The sequence below is a fragment of the Saimiri boliviensis genome, chromosome 11, assembly GCF_048565385.1.
Source record: "Saimiri boliviensis isolate mSaiBol1 chromosome 11, mSaiBol1.pri, whole genome shotgun sequence".
Classification (NCBI taxonomy): domain Eukaryota; kingdom Metazoa; phylum Chordata; class Mammalia; order Primates; family Cebidae; genus Saimiri; species Saimiri boliviensis.
Window position 1 is genome coordinate 100110957 of NC_133459.1, and position 22505 is coordinate 100133461.

The following is a 22505-nucleotide window of genomic DNA, read 5'->3' on the forward strand; positions in this document are numbered from 1 at the left end:
TTATATAAATCTGGATAAATAATTCTTACAATATAAGGGTGATGTAACAATTTTTACACACCACTTTATCACATATCACTTAGAGGCTTAGCAGGACTTTATCCACATTCTTCAATTCTAGCTTCCTCTTTTACAATAAGCTAAATTTAACTGTTCTCATACAGCCATCAAAGTGGCCTCATGTAAGCTAAAATATACAGTTTCTAGGAATTACTTAGTGTTTCCTATAACATGATAGAATCAAGATTGCTTAAAACATGAAAATTTTTTCTTCAAAGTCTGGCTGTTATCTTAAAGCAAACTAAAAAGGCACTTGTTTGTGCTGCCCAACAGTTGTAGGTTACCTCATTAACATTGATCTTTGACTTTGCAGAAGATTCTAAAAAGGCACAGTTACACCACTGTCTTGCTAAATTCTGGCCCTGTTCTTTGCCAACTACTCGCTCATCTTCCAGGTCACATTTATTGCCAACCAAAATCATTGGAACCTGTGGGAAGAAAAAAACATAAAATGAGCAATAACATACTCATTACTTAGCCTTTTTTTTTTTTTTTTTAATGAATAAGCAATTATCTGCCACTGACTGAAATAGATGAGTTAAGATTGCAAACTTCACCAAGTAGTAACAAAAAGTGTATGTTGAGGGGAAGAGGTGAAGGAAGAAGAGACAAAAAAATACGGAAGAGATCCTACTACATAGATATGCTAAATTATTTTAAGAATATAATCCTGGCCAGGCCCAGTGGTTCACGCCTGTAATTCAAGGACTTTGGGAGGCTGAGCCAGGAAGATTGCTTGAGCTCAGGAGCCTGAGACAAGCCTGGGTAACATGGTGAGACCTGGTCTCTTCTAAAAAATTCAAATACAATCAGCCGGACAGGGTGGCACACACCTGTAGTCCCAACTACTCAGGGAGCTAAGGTGGGAAGATTACTTCAGCCCAGGAGGTAGACGCAGTGGGCCATGACTGTACCACTGCACTCCAGCCTGAGTGACAGAGCAAGACCCTGACACACACACACACACACACACACACACACACACACACACACACAGAATATAATCCCCAAATTCTCTTGTGGACCACTACCAATAGCTGAATTTCAAGTAGAAAAACCTGAAGGAAAAGGAATCTCCTACAAAACAGAAAAAAATAAAGTCTGTGGGCCTAATTTTTTTTTTTTTTTTTTTTTTTTTTTGAGACGGAGTCTTACTCTGTTGTACAGGCTGGAGTGCAAAAGTGCAATCTAGGCTCACTGCAACCTCTTGCCTCCCTGGTTCAAGTGATACTTCTGCCTCAGTGTCCCGAGTAGCTGAGACTACAGGCGCATGCTACAAGCCCCAGCTAATTTTTGTATTTTAGTAGAGATACAGTTTCACCATGTTGCCCAGGCTGGTCTCGAACTCCTGAACTCAGTCAATTTGCCCACCTAGGCCTTCTAAAGTGCTGGGATTACAGGCGTGAGCCATTGCGCCCAGCCGGCCTAACTGGTTTAAGTGCATCATCTCACAGGTACAACAGATACCAAAAACAGTGGCAAGATAAAGATATTAACAACAGGTTCTACTTCTGCATTTGACATGTAGATTTGAAGATCTATTTAGATTAAATGTTAAGGGGGATTAACAATAAAAATAAAACCACAAAGTAGCTATGTGTTCCTCCTTTCTCCACACTATAGATGCTTGGCTACATCCATCCAAAAACTCCCTACTTCCAGTAAAACAGGCAGTTAACTAACTGTATTAACTTCCTTAGTTAAAAGGTGTCCAGAGAACAAAGTAATTTGTTTGAGGTGATGGACACTATAAAAAAAAAAAAAATTAAGGAACATGGTGGACCTTCTACCTAAAATAGGCAATTATTGTGAGTTAGAGTAAACACACGAGGCATCTACAACTCCATCTTTTTTCGTTTATTACATGGAACAAAGGATTAACATTACCAGAGCTCAATCTGCACATAATTGCCTATGAAAACAAAACTCTCTTGGATAAATTAGTCATTAAAAGGAAAAAAACCATTCATTGGTTACAGCTGGTTATGAGTCATATTTTACACATCCCTCCTGCCTATAATATTATCCCAGGTTAAGGGCCTTGAGAAAATGTATATGCTCCCATTAATAATTAGTACACATAAAACCAGAAAGGTACAATTGAAATTTTAAATTCTGATTTATACAACTGAAAAGGAACTCTCTGTGATTCAAAACTGAGGTAAATGTATGAAATACACATTTTGTTTTGCAAAAAAAAAAAAAAAGACACGACCACAAAAACAATGCTATTCAACAATTAAGATTTCTGAAACAAAAAAATTTTAAATCCAGTTAACTAAAATCTTTAACATAATTTTAAAGGAAAAAACTGCATGTAAGAATTATACCAATAAAATTTTAGAAATAAAAACACACCATTATGGATCTTAATAATGTTCTTTGAACACTGTTTCTGACATAACTACCACCTTTCAAAGCTCGACTCGGGTACCACTTCTATGAAGTATTCTTTGACTCCTCTTTTTCCTCTACTGCCCTTTTTAGCCCATCGCACAATGGGTATTTTATCACATATGTCCTCATTTTCTAAACATCTCACCACATAATTTCTAAGTTAATTTTGAAAGTTAAAAATATTTTTGGTCACACGGGCTCTGTCAGGCATGCGGTAAATAACTTCCAAATCCTCTACTGATAGAGAAAACAGGCACTTTTTAATTTGACCACAAAGAGACAGCAATACATCTTACAGAGAAAAAAAAAATACTTACATCTTCTGTATCCTTAACCCGTAAAATCTGTTCCCTCAGGTCCTGTAAGTCATTAAACGTGGACTGAGCTGTAATAGAATACACTAGTGCAAAACCTTGGCCATTCTTCATATACAAATCCCTCATCGCTGTAAATTGCTCCTATGATAAAAAATATGCAATTATAAATATATAAATTTCTTGAATGTATACTAGAACAATTTAAAACAGAATAATTACAAGTGAGCTACATTTTTTATTCCTTGATATCCTGACAGAAAACAAGAAAGACATAACACAGTTTCTAGCAACTTTCTAGGTGACTTCTAGGTGACGCCTATGACAATAAATTGGAGAATTAAAAGGAATTCTTAACCATTTTAATTTGCTTTTGTGTGATTTAGAACCGTATATAATTTTTTAGAAACAGATCTTAATTTTGATCCTAAATAATTTTATTTGCACATTTATGACACAACTACTGCCCAAGTGTAAACAATCTGAGCTATAAGACCAATACTGAACTATAACTTAATCATCCAGCATCAATATCTCTACTAGCAGATTTTTTCATCTTTCTTTTGCTATTCTCATGGCAGAGCAAGACTTTATCATCTTTATAGTCAATAAACTCTTTTTATAAAAGCTTGTTCATGGCCAGCGTGATGGCTCATGCCTGTAATCCCAACACCTTGGAAGGCCGAGGCAGGCGGATCACCGGAGGTCAGGAGTTCCAGACCAGTCTGGCCAACACGGTGAAACCTTGCCTCTCTACTAAAAATACAAAATTAGCCAGGCATACTGCTGCACACCCCTAGTCCCAGCTACTCAGAAGGCTGAGGCAGGATAACTGCTTGAACCTGAAAGGTGGAGGTTGCAGTGAGCCAAGATCATGTCATTGACTCCAGCTTGGGTGACAAGAGTGAAACTTCATCTTGGGAAAAAAAAAAGAAAAGAAAAGAAAAAAGAGCTTGTTCATGTATTTTCAGTCCCCACCTCATTCGAAACCTTTAGAAAAGATGTGAGAATAGCGCGATGACTATCTATACCCTTTAAATGTACTAATTGTTAACATTCAGTCATGCCAAATTAAAATTATTTGTTTTAAGTTTTCTTCCTTTTATTTGGTGACAATCATTACTGTATGTTGTAACTACCGATGTTAATACAAGACAAAATCTTATTTTTAAAAAGTTTTGGGATTTTGTATATATTATTTTTAAAGCACATGTGGTAGAATATTAAAAATGTATATATCTTGGGTCTTTATATTAAATAAACTGTACATTTTAGATCTTTTTACCTTTGGATGCATTAAACATAAAAGACCCACATCCACAAGGTTTTTTAAGCTTTTTGCTGTCCTGGCTTCCTTGCTCCCCATGACCACTACCTCTGTTTTGTCCATTACGTCTAAAATAGTTCTGGTTGTTCTACCCTGGCTGATGAACTCTTTCTTGTATTCCAGGGAGTTAGCTATGCTACCACTCAATCACTTCCCCAGCTTCAAATTCTAGTCTTTGGTGTACCACAGGAATATGGCTAACCTTTTTATACTGCTGCCAGGGTATTTTTTGTCAAAGATGTAAAAACTGGGAGTTTCCTGGATTCTTCATTTATTAAGTTTTTGTATTCCAGGACTGCACCGCTGTGGTAACCAATTAAATTCTGCCATTGTCCACATATTTATATAATAAATGAATTTATTTACAAATGTTAAGTGCTACAAATACTAGCAATACTATTTCTATGGTGTTCTCTAGAGATTATGGTCTTTGCTTCTTATTAAATCAAAAGAATAAACATATAGGCAGCCTGAGTTCTGAAAATCCAGTTTAAGAATAGTCCTTACAGAACTGCAGTGGTTGGCGTCCTCTCATTTTGAGAATGTCAACCTCTTTCTTAAAGACATTCTACAAGTTTCATCCATTCACGACAAATATCCACCGACACTGTTGTAGTCCTACAGATATTGTCAGTGATCGTGAGAGGCAAAAAAATTTCTGCCCCAGAGAAGTGTACATGGAGACAGACAAAAATCAAGTATGCAAGCTGGTAATAAATGTTATAGCTCAGAGAAGGCCTCACAGGTAATACTGAGTAAGGATCTGAGGGAGGTGAAGGAGTAAGCTCCATGGTTATGTGAAGGAACGGTACCCCATGCAGAGGGAAGAGCAAATACCAAGGCCCCAAGAGGAAACATGTCTAAAGTATATGAGAGGCTGTAAGGAGGGTGGATTCACTGAAACATTGTTACCTAGTATGTGAGTACAGGAGGTGGAGCCAGAGAAGGAACAGAGAGAAAGATTATCTCATTTGGATCTTTTAGGAAAATATAATAAAGACTTTGGCTTTTACTCTGAGTTTAACCCATAATTTAAGCTGAGGAAGACATGATCCAACTTACATTTAAATGGGATTATAATGGTTACTGTGTCGAGACCAATCTGAAGGGTGTCAGGAAGAAAAGCAGGGAGATCCGTTTTGAGGTTATTGAAATAACCCAGCTGAGAGATGACAACAGTGTAGACTGAGATAAATAGTGTCATTAGATTCTAGTGGTGGTAGCTGAGTTCTGGGTAAGTTTTAAAGGTAAAGCCAATAGGGTTTACTGAGAGTTTGGATGTACACAAAATATAACAAAAAAGGCAGTCAAAGATGGTTCCATGGTTTCAGGCATAACCAACTAAAAGAGTACTATTTACTGAGATGGGAAAGATTGGAAAGACCCAGGTCAGGGAAAGGGTATCAGGAGTTCAGTTTGGAAATGTTATGTTTGAGATGCTTATTAGACACACAATAAGAGATATTGAAGAGGCAGTTAGAAGAGGAGTTTGACATTCAGAAAAGAAATAAGGACGGGGATATAGTTTGTATGTCTGTCACCTCCAAACCTTATGCTGAAATGTTATCGCCAATGTTGGAGGTGGGGCCTCTGGGAGATGTTTGGGTCATAGACACGGATTCCTCATGAATGGCTTGGTGCTATCCTCACAATTCTGTTCTCATGAGATCTAATTGTGCCCCCCCCGCCCCGCCCCTTACTCCTGCTCCTGACATGTGAAACACCTACTCCCTTTGCCTGTCACTATGATTGTAAGCTTCCTGAGGTGTTCACCATAAGCAGATGATGCTGGAGCTATACTTGTACAGCTTTCAGAACCAAGCGCCAATTAAACTTCTTTTCTTCATTAGTTATCCAGCCTCAGGTATTTCTTTACAATAATGCAAATAGCCTAATACAGATAGAGTTATAAAGTTAGTATTTATCAGCATACAGACTGTATTTAAAATCATGCAATTAAATATCTCCAAAGCAGTGTTGTTAGAAAAGAGAAGGGCAAGTATTGCACCCTGAGACCCTCCAACATTAAGAGGTAGGGGAGATAAAGAGGAATTATGAAAGGAGACTTAGGAGTAACCAATGAGACGGAGAAAATCAGGCTAGTATTGTTTCTTGGAAGCCAAATGAATTAAGGTTTTACAGTAAAAGGCAGTGATGAACTGAGTCAAAGGCTGCTGAAAAGTCAAGGGAGTTGAGGATATATTTAAGAGAATTATAAATGATGGACTGTGAACCTGAAGCTGTATGCAGAGGGGGTTCAAGATAGAAAAGATAATAAAAAGATGTTAGGATAAATGGACTACAGATGGCAATGAAGTTGAAGGGCACTAAAAGAAATGAGATGGCCTGGGTGCGGTGGTGAACATCTGTTATCCCAGCACTTTGGGAGGCCAAAGACAGGAGGATCCCTTGAGTCCAGGAGTTCAAGACCAGCTTGGGCAACATAGTAAGACCCTGTCTCTATGAAAATAAATAAAATAAAATAAAATAAAAGCTAGGTGTGGTGGTGTGCACCTGTAGTAGTACCAGCTACTCAGAAAGTTATGGTGGGAGGATTTCTTGACCCTGGGAGTTTAAAGCTGCAGTGATCTATGTTCATACCACTGCACTCCAGCCTGGGTGACAGAGAGAGCTCCTGTCTCAAAAAAACAAAACAAAACAAAAAGAGGAAGTGAGATGGATAAAGAAAGAAGTAGTGAGTAGTGGACGATAAGATGCTTGGAAATTAGATTAAGAAAGTATTATTGGTAATCACACAGTCTAGGGTAAAACCGTGGTATGAATGGCTTAAAAGTACGACAGACATCGAGGAACTGACAGGCCAGGTCAGGGTAGTAGATCATCTATAATAATCCATATAGATTCTACACAGATAGTAAAATCACTAAGAATTCTGACTGAAGCCATGAGAAAGAGAGAGCACGCGCGTGCAAAAATCTTCAGAGTAAGGAGTGATTTTGACAAGATTAATGAGCAGCAGCTGTTTGCAAAGTTTTATGCAAGGCACTGGGGACACAGACAAGCAAACAGGCCATTATAACAGCATGTTGAGTGCTATGATGGGAGACAGACACAATACTGGATAGCACAAAGTAAAGATCTCTGTGATGGAGAACTTCCTTCTTACAATCTGGACAGAGAAAGAAGAAAGAATGCCTGTACACTGTGGATATGATTAAAAAAAAAAAAAAAGTAGAAAGTATTCTTTTTAGCTATTGGGGTTTCTGGAAACAAAGGGGAATTTTGCTGATTCAGATGCTAAAAACATTAGGGAGCAGGAGGGTGGGAAGAGGGAGAGACAGCTTGATGCAGCTGATATAAGATGTAGTTTCGCCAGGCGCGGTGGCTCAAGCCTGTAATCCCAGCACTTTGGGAGGCTGAGGCGAGTGGATCACGAGGTCAAGAGATCGAGACCATCCTGGTCAACATGGTGAAACCCCGTCTCTACTAAAGATACAAAAAAATTAGCTGGGCATGGTGGCATGTGCCTGTAATCCCAGCTACTCGGGAGGCTAAGGCAGGAGAATTGCTTGAACCTAGGAGGCGGAGGTTGCGGTGAGCCGAGATCGCACCATTGCACTCCAGCCTGGGTAACAAGAGCGAAACTCCGTCTCAAAAAAAAAAAAAAAAAAAAAAAAAAAAAAAAAAAAAAAAAGATGTAGTTTCAGAAGGCCTTTACGAGAAGTTTGCTATGAGGGCAACGCTCCCTGGTAAGAGTTAAGATCCATTTTCCGGGAAAAGATTGGAAAAATGTAGTATAATTAGTGCTATATTGTTTATATAATCACTCCAATTTGCTTGCATGTTTTTTTTGAACTATCTGAAATGTTTCCAACATTTATAAAAATTATAGTGAAAAACTTTGTGCTGAATTTTAAACAACTTATAAGATTTACGCATACCAGCCAAGCGCAGTGGCTCACACCTGTAATCCCAGCACTTTCAGAAGCAGAGGCAGGAAGATCACTTGAAGCCAGGAGTTTGAGAGACTAGCATGGGCAACACAGTGAGAACCCACCTCTACAAATTTTTATTTTTAATTAGCCAGGAGTGATGATACATGCCTGTAGTTCTAGCTACCTGGGAGGCGGAGGCAGGAGGATTGCTTGAGCCCAGGAGACTGCAGTGTGCTATCACTGCGCCACTACACTCTAGCCTGGGTGACAGCAAGACACTGTATCATAAGAAAAACAAGAAACAAAAAAAACCTCATCCATTTTAAAGCTAGGTATTGCCTAATGCATCAAGTCTATGCGTATGGAGAAAAATAAAGAAAAGCAAAGATTGTTTAACGTATGTATTTTGTGTGGCAGTATAATTGGAAACCATCATTATTAATAAAAAAATTATAAGGCTGGGTGTAGTAGCTCACACCTGTAATCCTAGCACTTTGGGAGGCTGAGGCAGGTGGACTGCCTGATCTCAGGAGTTTGAGGTCACCCTGGGCAACACGGTGAAACCCAGCCTCTACTAAAATACAAAAAATTAGCCGGTCATGGTGGCATGCACCTATAATCCCAGCTACTCAGGAGGCTAAGACAGGAGAATCACTTGAACCTGGGAGGCGGAGGTTGCAGTGAGTGAGCTAAGATTGTGCCACTGCACTCCAGCCTGGGCAACAGAGTGAGACTACATCTCAAAAAATAAGTAAAGGTGATGGTATTAATGAAGATTAAGAAGAATAAAAGTAAATACACAATTCCATACTGTATAACAGACATGCCAAATGATTTATAATTATCTCATTTGCTTATCACAAACACCTTATAATGTACTAATGTCATTATTCTCATTTATAAGATTAGAAAAAGGAGGTTCAAAATAATCCTAAATCTTCTGAGGAAGATTTTTGCTTTCCTCAGAAAACACATATCTGTCACCAGCCCCTTGAGATGTCAAAATGCTAGTGAAAAGAAAAAATTATAAAAAATTAAATGACTACAGTGTCAAGAGACAAGGTCTTATTTAAATCCACAGAAATACAAATATTAACTAAAATTCTAATTTTAAAATACATTTAAAAAGATCACTGATAGCATAATCCCTACCTCAATGTAAGAAGAAGCCCAACACAGAGATTGTCTAGGTGAGCTTTGTGATGTGTGAGCATTAACTACATCACAGTTGATTTCATACACTTAAGAATCCCTACGTTCAGGTAATTTCTTCTTAATCAGAATTACTTTTACTCAGAATTATTCAGATGACAAAACCTGCTCACAAATTAAAATCTATCAAAAAACCAGAAAACATCCTTACTGTCCCCGCAGTATCCAGGATTTCGAGCATACACTGTTGGCAATCGACTTCAACTTGCTGTAGGGGCAAAAAAAGAAAAAAATTTTAAAGTACATCGAAATGTCATTCTGTCTTCTTCCCACCTCTCTATCAAAGTATCTATTAACAAATACAAAGCCTTTCTCCAGCAATATGCTATAATGGCTGGGAGTAAACTTGGTACCACAATAAAGAACAGAGGTCTGAAGGACAATCTATTAATATTACAGAAGCCATGATGGTTAATGCTGAGTTTAGATATTTTCTGACCTCTGTAATGATTCTTATTTGTTCTTATTACAGGCAAAAGTCGTATTTTGAAATTCAAGAAAAACTTCAACAAACAAGTATAGTTCCAACAGAAAAAAGTATTATGTGTTATTTATATTATCTCCAAATAAAACTAAGTACAAAAATATTAAATGGTTCAAAATGCACACAAGAAGACTTTGGGGTAAAGAAAATCTTGCCAACTTAGCATGCTCGAGTTGTTAAAATTTTACTAAAATATGCAGAAAATTACAAACATAGTAAAATTTGAATTTAAGACATAAAAGAAACACAGGAGTACTAAAATAAATAGCACTGAGCTCACACAGTCCTCAAGACTTTAAGAAAAAGGCACTTTTCTAGAAAAGCTCTATGTAAAAGATGAAATTTTATACACTGAGTTCCATTTACTCACTGGTCTTATAAAAGAAGAGGAAGTTGGTCTAAAGAAAGTATCAACTATCAGCTGTTTAGAAAACTTTTAATAAAGGGGTTAAGAAGCGTTAGTCCTTTAGAATTTTAGGCACAGATCTTGCTTTGTAGTTAAAGCTCTAACTAGGAACTTATTTTGGGGAAATTTCAGTAGGACAACACTGTCTTCTAAAAATAAATGTGCTAACCTAAAGACTATTTTAAACTCTACCTCTGTATCAGATCAGACACTGATGAAAAGCATGCCTCTGTGTCAGATCAGACATTAATGAGGAGCACCACTGGTCGGACCATAAACCCATCCACCCCACCACTATGGGACAAGTGTGGTAATCTGCAAAATTTGTAACTGGGAATGTTCAGCCAATAATCAATTAGGACTATAGTTTCTCGATGTATCTAGAGCATAATTTTGTTTCCAATTTGAAGACAGTGAAGCTGCTCTGCTAGTAGTGCTTAATGAACTAACAAATTAATGCAACAAAATTAGAGCACTATTAAAGGTAAATTCTAAAAACATCTTCAAAAGCAATTATTTGCCATTAAAATTTAATCTTTTTTAAAACTATCCTTGATCTTGACAAAAAATATTCTATAGAAGACCAGCTAGAGTTGTGGAAATTTTTCATTATTTTATTTCTCAAATATATTGGGTGGGGTAGAATTATAACTCTAGCTGGTCTTCTGTAGAATATTTTTTGTCAAGATCAGGTACCTAATTTTTTCCCCTTTTAAATAGACTTTATTTATTAGAGCAGTTTTAGTTTCACAGCAAAATTGAGGGGAAGGTGCAGAGATTTCCCACATACTCCCTGCCACCACAGATACATACCCACTATCAACATCCTGCACCAGAATGGTACATTTGTTACAACTGATGAACCCACATGAATACATCATTTTCAGCAAGAGTCCACAGTTTACATTAGGATTTGCTTTTGTAATTGTACGTTCTATGGGTTTTGACAAATGTATGGCATGCAACCCCACTATACTATTAAACAGACTCCAATTTTTTAGTAATCTAAAGGTTAAATATCTTTAAACTTATAAAACTAAGCAAAAATAAAAATCTTCAGTCACTGGATAACTTCAAGCATAAAGATGGTCTTAATTTTTGGTAACAAAAGAGTAAGTTGAAAACACACCTACTATTTATATGCATTTTTTTTCTATATTAAAATTCCCCACCAGGAAAATGTCCACATTAAGGAACAAATAAATCACTAATCGGTAACAGAACACAGAGCTCTGAATATCGAAGTAGTATTCTGTAAGAAATATTCTATCTTGATGAAACTTTTAAAAATAGGTACACAATACCTGTAACATTTCTTAAAACTATTTTCAAAAAGCAAATCTACAGATCAAATTTTAACATCATAAGGAACTACTTGTAAGCACGTGTGTTCAAGTTTCACATTTTACCTTTCTGTAGGAATCTTCTATCGTTGGGTCATATTTTTCAACAAAAATTCCCTGAACAAACTGAACTGTCTAAGGGGGAAAAAAAACAAGAGAAATATTAAAAAGTTAAAGAACTCCTTTGAATGTTACTTAACCTCACAAGTTATAATGATTAATTGAAATTATGTGAAAATTCTGGGTAAACACATAAATGCAAAATATAACATCATTATCTTTCAATATAAGGATATATCCACAACTAAGAGTAAATTTATTATGAAAGGAGGCAGTCATGTTAAAAATTGTCATCAATACTGATGCTGACAATACACTGTTAATTACTTTAACTTTTAAAATACAAGGATGCAAATAACATATCTGAATTAGAGAATAAAATATAATCAATATTTAAACTCCTACTGCCCCTTTATATATCTATAATAACTTTTATACCATGCCCTCTGCCCTTAATGGAGTGACGAAGGTTCTAAATTTTTTTTTTTTTAAAAACACAGGGTCTTTGCTATGTTGCCTGGGCTGGCCTTGAACTCCTGAACTCAAGAGATCCTCCTGCATCAGCTTCCCAGGTAGCTGGGACTGCAAGCAGCTTCTGGCTTAAATTTTTAAAAGCCTTTCTAAATTGTGGATAAAAAAAGAGAAAAGGAAATTTAAATTTACTGAATGTCTATTATGTTCCAGACATTGAGCTAGTCACTTTTAATTTATAACCACATTCAAATATCATATTTGTCCGAGAAATAGTTATTCTTCCTATTTGCCAGCTGAAATTCAAACATACATCTTCCTGATTCTAAAGCCTTACTTTCTCCATTGGAAAATATTGCCCACTCAGCCTTTTCAGATATTACCTACTTTTATCTTGAAGGTATCTAAAAGCACATATTAGAAAATACTTATTTATCTAAACGCATATTTTAGAAAATACATATTTATCATTCAGTAAGTGAAAAAAAGTATAGAAGATGTTTTTAAGATATTTGCTAGATAACTTTAAAACAAGGTCTGGTACATTATTACCTAAAAAGCAAGGGTAAGAATGTGGACTGAGATTACCTACACTTAAATTACTCAGAGGAATATTTGATATACTATCTTAGCTTGAGCTAAAGAGTTACAGTAAACAAACTTCTTTTTCCTACTAAGCTATTATTCAAAGGCAACTCAGGATATAATCACATCAAAAACTTTAATCATTTTTATCAAAGATTTAATCACCTCATCTTCTAAGTACAACACATAATTTAAACATAAAAAGCAGTCTATGCTGGATGCAGTGGCTCATGCTGTACTCCTAGCACTTCAGGAAGCCAAAGCAGAAGGATTGCATGAGCTCAGGAATTTGAGACCAGCCTGGGCAACATAGTGAGACCGTCTCTACAAAAAATTTAAAAAGTAGCCAGAGCTGGTGGTATGCACCTGAGTCCCAGCTACTTGGGTGGGTAAGATGGGAGGATTGCTTGAGCCTAGGAGTTTGAAGCTGCAGTGCGTAATGATTTGTACTCCAGCCTGGGCAACAGGGGGAGACCCTGATTCGAAATAAAAATTTTTTAAATTTAAAGAAAAGGCAGTCTAGTATGGCTTCCTAATATGCTTTAGGCTAAAACAGAGGTTCTCAAAATACAGTCCAAGGCAGAGGCTCCCTGAGGTCACACCATCTTCCTAACAATACTAAGATGTACTCTTCTTCTCCTAAGTTTACAGTGAAATCTTCCAAAGGGTACAGATCATGTGCTATTGCAAGAGACTGGATACAGAAGCAGGCATAAGACCATGTGCCTTCTATAAGCCAGACATTAGTAAGATTTACAAGAATGCAAAACAATCCAATGCTTCTCATTTCTTTCTTACTAAAAGTAATGTTTTACTACTCCTCTGAATCTTACCCTCTGTCTTAATCTTCAGGGGTATCTCATTCATTCATTCATTCATTCATTCATATAGGTTATAATTTTATTCCTCTGGTTTTTGTACTGGATCATCTCCTCTTTTCCTCTCCTGTATCCTCATTTTCCTCTCCAGGGGAGAGGAATTGCCTCCAGCATCTCTAGCATACAAATATGCTTTACTATCTCCAATTCTAAAACAAAAGCAAAAACCTCCCTTAACCCCAATATCCTTCCAGCTTCTGCCCCCATTCTCTGTTCCCTCTCATAATCGAGTTTCCTCAAGTGTCTATATTGTATTTCCTCAGCTCTCGTTTACTCTTCAACCCACCACACTATGATTATGGAAACATTACCTGACTAAAGCTGCTTCCTTTATCATATCCAACTACCTCTATGCGCATCTCTGATCACCTCTTTCCTCCTTTTTACCTGACTTTTTTTTTTTTTTTTTTTTTTTTTTTTTGGTGAGAAGGAGTTTCGCTCTTGTTACCCAGGCTGGAGTGCAATGGCGCGATCTCGGCTCACCGCAACCTCCGCCTCCGGGGCTCAGGCAATTCTCCTGCCTCAGCCTCCTAAGTAGCTGGGATTACAGGCACGCGCCACCACGCCCAGCTAGTTTTTTTTGTATTTTTAGTAGAGACGGGGTTTCACTATGTTGACCAGGATGGTCTCGATCTCTCGACCTCGTGATCCACCCGCCTCGTCCTCCCAAAGTGCTGGGATTACAGGCTTGAGCCACCGCGCCCGGCTTTTACCTGACTTTTGAGCAATCAAGTAAAGATATATTCGTCTATTCTATATCCTCCAAACCTACCCACTTTCTCTTTTTTTTTTTTTTTTTTTTTGAGAGAAAGTCTCGCTCTATCTCCCAGATTCAAGCAATTCTTCTGCCTCAGCCTCCCAAGTAGCTGGGACTACAGATGCGTGCCACCACACCTGGCAATTTTTTTTGTATTTTTAGTAGAGACAGGGTTTCACTATGTTAGCCAAGATGGTCTTGATCTCCTGACCTTGTGATCAGCCCGCCTCTCCCGAAGTGCTGAGGTTACAGCGTGAGCCGCCGCACCCCGCCAATCCTACCCACTTTCTAAAGGTTGAAAGAGGTCCTCAGAGTTCAGTCTGGGCTCTTCTCTCTCTACTATCTGTCTAGACCTCTTTCACCTCGATGGATTTTTTCCAAAATTATTTATTTTTGAAAAGCTAATTCATGGACACAGGACGAAATTCAAAAGACACAAAATGCTATGCAGTAGTAAATAAGCTTATCTACCACCCTTGTTCCCAGTTATCTAATCCTACTTCCAAGAAAGTAACTGATGTTATCCATAGTTTGTTTAACCTTGCAGAGATACTCTATGATTTTACAGGTATCTCCCCTCAGCCTACATTTTTTAAAATATAAAACATTATATTAAAATATTATGGTCTACACTGTTTAGTACTTTTTTTCTCTCTAATAATACATTTTGAGTATCATTGCATATTGGTACATAAAGAGCTGTTGCATTCTTCCTCGTGGCTGTGTTCTACTCTGAATATGTATTAAAATGTTCTTGACCATGTCATTTTGCACATGTGAACTTATATGTGGGCTACATTTTTAGACAGGGAATCACTGAATTGAAAGTTATATGCCATTGAAACAACAGATAATCTTAAACATTCTCGACAGAGGTACTAATTTACATGCCTAACAGTAACGTAATTCTAATGAAATTAAGTATCACTGCCATATTGATGGCACCCAAAATCATATTGCAGGCCTCTCTTTTTTATTACTTCAACATATCACAAACATAAAATTTGGCATGACTCTTTAATTTTGACTCTCACAGCTCATTCTCCACTGTTTATCTTCTTTTTTTAAACCATCCATAAAATTAGTAGCTCAAACTAGAAATTTGGGAGTCATCTTTGACAGTTCCCTCTCTCCTAGTACCCATATCAATCTAGCACCAAGTTATGTCAGTTTTACCGCTTATTCAATCCTCAAACATCAACTTTTCTCTTCTTCACTGCCATGGTCCTAATCCAAGCTTCCATAAACAATGATCTGGTATACAGTATTAACGCCCAAGTTGTCTCCCACATCCACTCTTGCCTTTCTTCTAAATTCATCCGTATTTTTCTTTCAGAGTATCTCTCTCACAAGTATAACCAAGTAGTTATTTGTTTAATTGTGTATTTATTACATCTCCTCCACTATAATGCAAGCTCCGTGAGAAACTAAGACTGTTTTTGTCCACTTCTGTGACCCTAGAATCTGACACTGCAGAAGCTCAATAATTATTTACTAAATTAAAACAGCGTAAACACAGAAAATGACCTCCATTCCATGTAAGTCTAGGGTGAAGGCAGGGAAGGAATTATCCCACTAGAATCTGTAATAATCATTTTTCCCCACTACAATGTAAATTCCTTAAAAATGAGAACAATCTTACTCCTTTCTGAATCATAAACACTGGTGCTTGGCATATAAGATAGCCAAAAAATATTTGGTAAATATAATAAATGAGCCAACATTATACAACTATACATCTGTGGTTAGTAAATGATTTCCTATCCCTTGTGGGACACATACCAGATATATAATAATGCCACCTTTTCCCTTTGATGTCTAGAAGTCTGAAAGCAAGGAAATGTCAAAATTCTTTTTGTATTATACTAATCAGTTACAGTTAGGTGGCTAACTTACCAGAGCAGACTTCCCAACGCCTCCTGAACCAAGGACCACTAGCTTGTACTCACGCATGATGTGGTATGTTTAAATACTGACGATCTAAAAACAAAAAAATAAAAATCAAAGATTAAGAAACACACTAACAGCCTAATAATGTACAACTACTACATCAAATATAGGAGTTGGTTTTGTTTTTTTTTTCCCCTGTAAGACTATCAAAGGAACCACAGAAGCTACACAGCAAAATCCATATAGATTTTAATGTAAGTTTATAGGATTACTTTCAGACATTTTAATTCTCTAAAGATCATCTTTGATTAGGCATCAATTATGTTCAAATTACTTCTAAGAATCTTTGATAAAAAAAGAAGACAATTAAATTCAATAGCTAACAATCTTCTGACTACAATGATAAACCCAATTCTTTGCAAAGCTATCATTTAAACAACTTATGCATTTTTTATTTTTATTTTTTTTTTGGAGACAGAGTTTCGCTCTTGTTACACAGGCTGGAGTACAATGGCGCAATCTCGGCTCACCGCAACCTCCACCTCCTGGGTTCAGGCAATTCTCCTGCCTCAGCCTCCTGAGTAGCTGGGATTACAGGCATGTGCCACCATGCCTAGCTAATTTTTTTTGTATTTTTAGTAGAGACGGGGTTTCACCATGTTGACCAGGATGGTCTCGATCTCTTGACCTTGTGATCCACCCGCCTCTGCCTCCCAAAGTGCTGGGATTACAGGCTTGAGCCACTGCGCCTGGCCACTTTTTAAAAACATTCACTCGAGCTTTAATATAATGTACATGCTATTTTATTTGCTTAAAATATCCTACAGTAATTCTGTACTATTTTGTTCATTATTGTATTACAGCTGAACCGTTTAAAATGTCATCTTGAAAATAATTAAAGATGTGAACAGGAGATCAGATGAAATTGCTGAACACTATAGGCAATTATTAGCAATATATGCCAAGAGGCCCAAACAGCCAGATAAAATAAAAGGAACATAAACTTTATTTATCTTCATGGTTATCTTGAAAGGCATAAAGACAGGAAATACTTTTCAATGGCCATGGTGGAATAACTAGAAACAGACTTTTCAACCCACAGTAACAGCTAGAACAGTGAACAAAAAGATATAAAACTTTTTAGATACTGGATAATAAGCAGTGTAGGGCTGTGATTTCTGAGATGCAAAAGAAATAAAGTGAGACCTAACACTGTTCTGGCCTTCTGCCTAGAAGCACTTTTCAGACTGTGGTAAAGGGAGAAAGAACTCAAGCAGAGCTTGAAACTGTGCCAGAGAAGTGGAAGCTATGCATATAAAATTCCAGAAATCTGCATAAGGATTCACTTGAATCTGTGGCCAACAACTAAGATCAGCACACAGTTTGAAGCTTTGACTAACTTCAAAAGGTAAGGCAAAGAATGAATAGAGATCTACAGGTGGAACAATTCCCAGAGTTCATATGGTTCTCACTACAAGTCTTCCATGCTGAAAAACTGGGAATTCACTAGAAACCTCAGAAAACTCATATCTTAGTAGCAGAGCTAAATAAGCTCTAGAGTAAATGATATTCTAGATGCTTCCTAACAAAGCTTAAAACAAGTCTCAAAAGGAATTGATCCACATGTAACTCAACTGCTTGTCTGAACAAAGTCCAAAGTTCTTTAAAAGAAACAGAAAAAAAAAATCCTACCACTCAACCATATAAAATTAACAATGTCCAGCATCCAATAAAAAATTAATAGAATGTGAAGAATAAAGAATATGTGACCTGAAACCAGAGTGAAATAAATCAGCTGAAACTGTCCCAGAAACGAGATGATAAAATTAGTCAATGAGGACTCTAAAACTGCTATTATAAATATGCTCAAAAATTTAAAGAAAAAAATGAGGAAGGAAATGGTAGACGTAAGAATCAAAAAGAACTTACAGTATTCAAAAACATTATGTGAAATAGAAATATCACTGGATGGTATTAACAATATATTAAATAGCACAGAAAGTAAGTTCAAAGGATCTGAAGACACAGCAATGGAAAATATCCAAATTTAAACATAGTTAAAATGTGATGAGAATAAGGGGAAAGGGAGACAGGAGAGAAGGAAGAAAGAAGCAAGGGTAGAGGGGTTATAGGTGTAATAAGAAAAGAAAAAGAAAAAAAAAAGACTAGAACTGCAGGACAATATCAAGCTATCAAGCAGTATAATATATATGTAACTGGAATGGGGAGAAGTGGTAGTATTTGAAGAAATAATGACTTTCTTTTTTCCCCTTTGGGACGGAGTCTCACTCTGTTGCCCAGGCTGGAGTGCAATGACGCAATCTCAGCTCACTTTACTGTCCACCTCCTGGGTCCAAGCAATTCTCCTGCCTCAGCCTCCTGAGTAGCTGGGATTACAAGTACCATCACCATGCCTGACTAATTTTTGGTAGAGACAGGGTTTCACCATGTTGGCCAGGCTGGTCTCAATCTCCTGACCTCATGATCTGCCCACCTTGGCCTCCCAAAGGGCTGAGATTACAGAAGTGAGCCACTGCACCCAGCTTCACCTTGAATTTAGTAATCCCCATGTATCAAGGGCAGAGCCAGGTGGAGATAACTGAATCATGGGAGCAGTTTCTCCTATACTGTTCTCATGGTAGTAAATAAATCTCAAGAGATCTGATGGTTTTATAAGGGGAAACCTGTTTCACTTGATTCTCATTCTCTCTTTGCCTGCTACCATCCATGTAAGATGGGACTTGCTCCTCCTTGCCTTCTGCCATGATTGTAAGGCTTCCCCAGCCACGTGGAACTCGAAGTCCAATTAAACCTCTTTCTTTTGTAAACTGCTCAGTCTCAGGTATGTTTTATCAGCAGCATGAAAATGAACTAATACACACACATAGTGAGGACACTATAAAGCAGCTATAATGGCAAATATTATTTTTATTCTGAATCAAGCATTTGCAAAGTATTTTCTAGATACCAGTTCTGTACTAGGTGTGAAGGAAACAAACAGGAAAAGTATCTGTTTTCCATCTTCAAGGAGCTTATAAAGGAGAAAGAAACAAGTAACTACAAAATGATGGGAACAAAGTTGATGTAAGACAAAATTAAAGGGCTGAGGAAGGATGGAGGAACAGAGAAGACTCTAGGATACGTTTCTGATTTTGACTAGCTCATATGAAGAGCTAAGTAAAAAACTGAATAGGAATATTCCAGCTATAATGCTTAGAAGGACATTCCAAGCAAAAGAAACAGCTTAAGCAAATGCACTAAAGAATTACATACAAAAGATCCAAGGATACTACATAGCTCAGCATTTGCCGTTTTATTTCATCTAGTAAGTAATGGGGAGAAGACAATGTTATTTTTAAAAATTAATGTTAGATTTGTATTCTGGAAAAACAACAGCCAGTATGCAAAATGAACTGAAGAAAGGAGAGACTAGTGGCAGAGAGAATAGCTAGGAAGCTACTGCAATAGCTCAAGTGCGAGACGACGCAGCCCTGTATAGGAGCACTAAGGCTGAAGAGGGGCAATGCTTTTCTGAGGATAAAACTGACAGAACTCTATAACTGGTAAGAAGCTACTAAGAGGAATAAAGAAGAGTCAGTGATAACTTCTAGGTCTCTAGCTTCAGCAAGCAAGTGGTTGACAGCCTACCTCCAATTAAGACAGGAAATACAAAAGGAGGTCTTAAAAAAAGATAATACGGCCGGGCGCGGCGGCTCACGCCTGTAATCCCAGCACTTTGGGAGGCTGAGGCGGGTGGATCACGAGGTCGAGAGATCGAGACCATCCTGGTCATCCTGGTGAAACCCTGTCTCTACTAAAAACACAAAAAATTAGCTGGGCACGGTGGCACGTGCCTGTAATCCCAGCTACTCAGGAGGCTGAGGCAGGAGAATTTCCTGAACCCAGGAGGCGGAGGTTGCGGTGAGCCGAGATCGCGCCATTGCACTCCAGCCTGGGTAACAACAGCGAAACTCTGTCTCAAAAAAAAAGATAATACTTTCTTGCAAAAATTAAGTGTAAGATTCCTATGGGAAGAACAGGTAAGGTCACACAATAGATACTTTAAAAGCCAAGTCTGGAGGTTCCATGGAAACCAATGGACTAGAGGTACAGAATCTGGAGTCAACAATGCTGGTCAAGATGGTAGCGTTGAAACCATAGCAGAGGATGAGATCAACCAATAAGAAAGAGAAGAAAGGTAAGAACTGGGTGAGCACTTAAAAATAAACACCACATTTTTTAAAAGGTAGAGTGAGGTGGGAGAGGTTTGTGTTGGACACTAGGCATCCCATACCTCTATCTGTATTAGGAGGATCTCCCCTCCCAAAAAAAAGTGGTTTCATTTCCATGAAAAGAAAAATACTGACAGCTAAACACAAGAGCACATATTTCAGATAAAAGGAGGCCCACATCCCTACCCGCTTTCCAGGCCTCTTAAGTCTGGGATTGCTGTCATTTTAACAAGATGTGAACTCACTGTCTCTCTAATCCAAAAATGTGTATCTTCCAAGACAGAATCCTAATATAGCAAGGATCATTTATATTGCCCAAATGCCTCTAGCCTTTCTAGGGCAACAGAAACTGGGGAAAGAACTCAGAGATGGTCAAATATTTTGGGTATTCTGCAACAACATATTTGGCCCCTGCTTCTCAACTAAAATGGCAAGACATTCTAGTTCCAAAGCCATTTTTCACACAGAGTATGTATAGAAAATTTTATTTACACCTAACAAATGCCATGGGTTACAAACGTATGCACACAGGCACATACACAAATATAAAAATCAAATAGGTCACACAAGAAAGCACACACGCAAAAGAATTCCCAGTAAGAATGTAAGTTAATTTTTATTTCTAAGGGGAGTTAGTTCTAACTCATTACTGCCAAGTTAGAAAACCTCCATGTTCTTCCAAGCAAATCCCATGCCTTTTTATGGAAATCTCTTATGCCCTGCACTCCCAACACAGCACCAGAAAACTTCTTACTCTGACAGAGAATCTTAAGATTCCCTGACAAATATGGAAGACAGGAATAAACATTACACTATGTTTAAATCTTAAGTCAATTTTGAGTCCCTAACATTATGGTCCAAGTTACAACCTAACTCTTCATTCTTCCTTCAGGAAACCTATTTCTAACATTTACAAAATAATACGACTTGATTGTCTTTGTGAAGTATTGATCCCAACTTTGTTGTTTCTGTAATTTTTAACATAATTGAATGCATTACAGACAAAAGTTTCTCCTGTACAAATGAACTAACAAAACAAAATTCATTAAATAAAATTTAGTGATGAAAAATTTTGGAGAAAAAAGTTAAGGAACAGTAAAGGTAGTCTGTTAACAAGCAGTATATTGTTGGTTATCTTTAAATATTTACAGAGATCATAAATATTTAAAACTGATAACTGATCACAACATGCTGGTGGGGAGGGGAGTGAATATGGAAATCATGGTTAAGATTTAACTTTCCAAAACAAAAAAACAATGCTTTTTACAGTACCTCAAAGAAAAACTAAACGTTTTGGCAATATGAAATCACATACATATACCAATACACAAACCAGAGTGCCGAACAAAAGAACAGAAAGATGGAATGTACAAAAGAAGAGGTAAGGAGGACAAACCCAAAGGTTTTGCCAGCTATCTGATGGGAGTGTAGAAAGAACACCAGACCCGAAGTAAAATAGTAGAAGAACATTTCCAGAAGTAAACTAAGAAAAGTGAGGAATCACCAGACTCAAAACACCCAATGAATGCCAAACACAGTAGGAAGAGGAAAGAACATACTGTAGTTAAAAATCCAAACCATTAAAAACAAAGACAAAAGCCTAAAAGCTAGTACAAAGAAAAAACATATTCCCCTCCCCTTGAACTTAGTAATGAACAAAATCCAGCCAACACGGTGCTGTCTGAATTCTTAACCTAGGTTAGAAAAGGCATCAGAGCTAACTCCTGAATTTTTCTCTTTGGGAATACATATCTATGGAGTCCTAAGTGTCAGGCTGCCATGCAGCCACCACTTTGGATAGATCACAGAGATAGACATGGTTGCCTGAGTCCCAGCTGTTTCTGTCTTCCTACATCTGTGAATAATAAAGGCTTCAAGATGATCCCAGACAGCAACCATCTTACTGCAACATCCTCAGAGGCTTAGACTAGATTCACCAAGCTGAGCTATTCCCTAATTTCATACCCAAGACACTGTGAATCTCTTACAATGTCCTAAAAAACAATCTCAAGGAAACAAAAAACAGATCAACAAACTGAAAATAAATGGAACGATGTCAGATAATTCATGTATATAAATACATTAATATTAATTTACATTAATAGCTCTCAATAGAAAAATAAAATTCAAATATAAATCAAAGCACACAAAACAAAATTGACAGAATGGGAATCATGAACAGAATTTAACAGA

At 37.3% G+C, this 22505-nt stretch overlaps 1 protein-coding gene across 5 annotated transcripts in view; it reads right to left on the reverse strand.

Annotated features, from left to right (window-relative positions):
- The window catches only part of RAP1A (RAP1A, member of RAS oncogene family), an 87630-nt gene that overhangs the window by 10034 nt on the left and 55091 nt on the right, over positions 1 to 22505 (reverse strand). For all 5 annotated transcript variants that reach the window (XM_074381256.1, XM_003933461.4, XM_074381253.1 and 2 more), the window contains 5 exons: positions 16087 to 16170; positions 11506 to 11574; positions 9358 to 9414; positions 2775 to 2915; positions 345 to 488 (listed from right to left, as the gene is read on the reverse strand). In XM_074381256.1, coding sequence (XP_074237357.1) covers positions 345 to 488; positions 2775 to 2915; positions 9358 to 9414; positions 11506 to 11574; positions 16087 to 16143 — 468 coding nt within the window. In that variant the 5' untranslated portion in view covers positions 16144 to 16170. The remainder of the gene's footprint in view (positions 1 to 344; positions 489 to 2774; positions 2916 to 9357; positions 9415 to 11505; positions 11575 to 16086; positions 16171 to 22505) is intronic.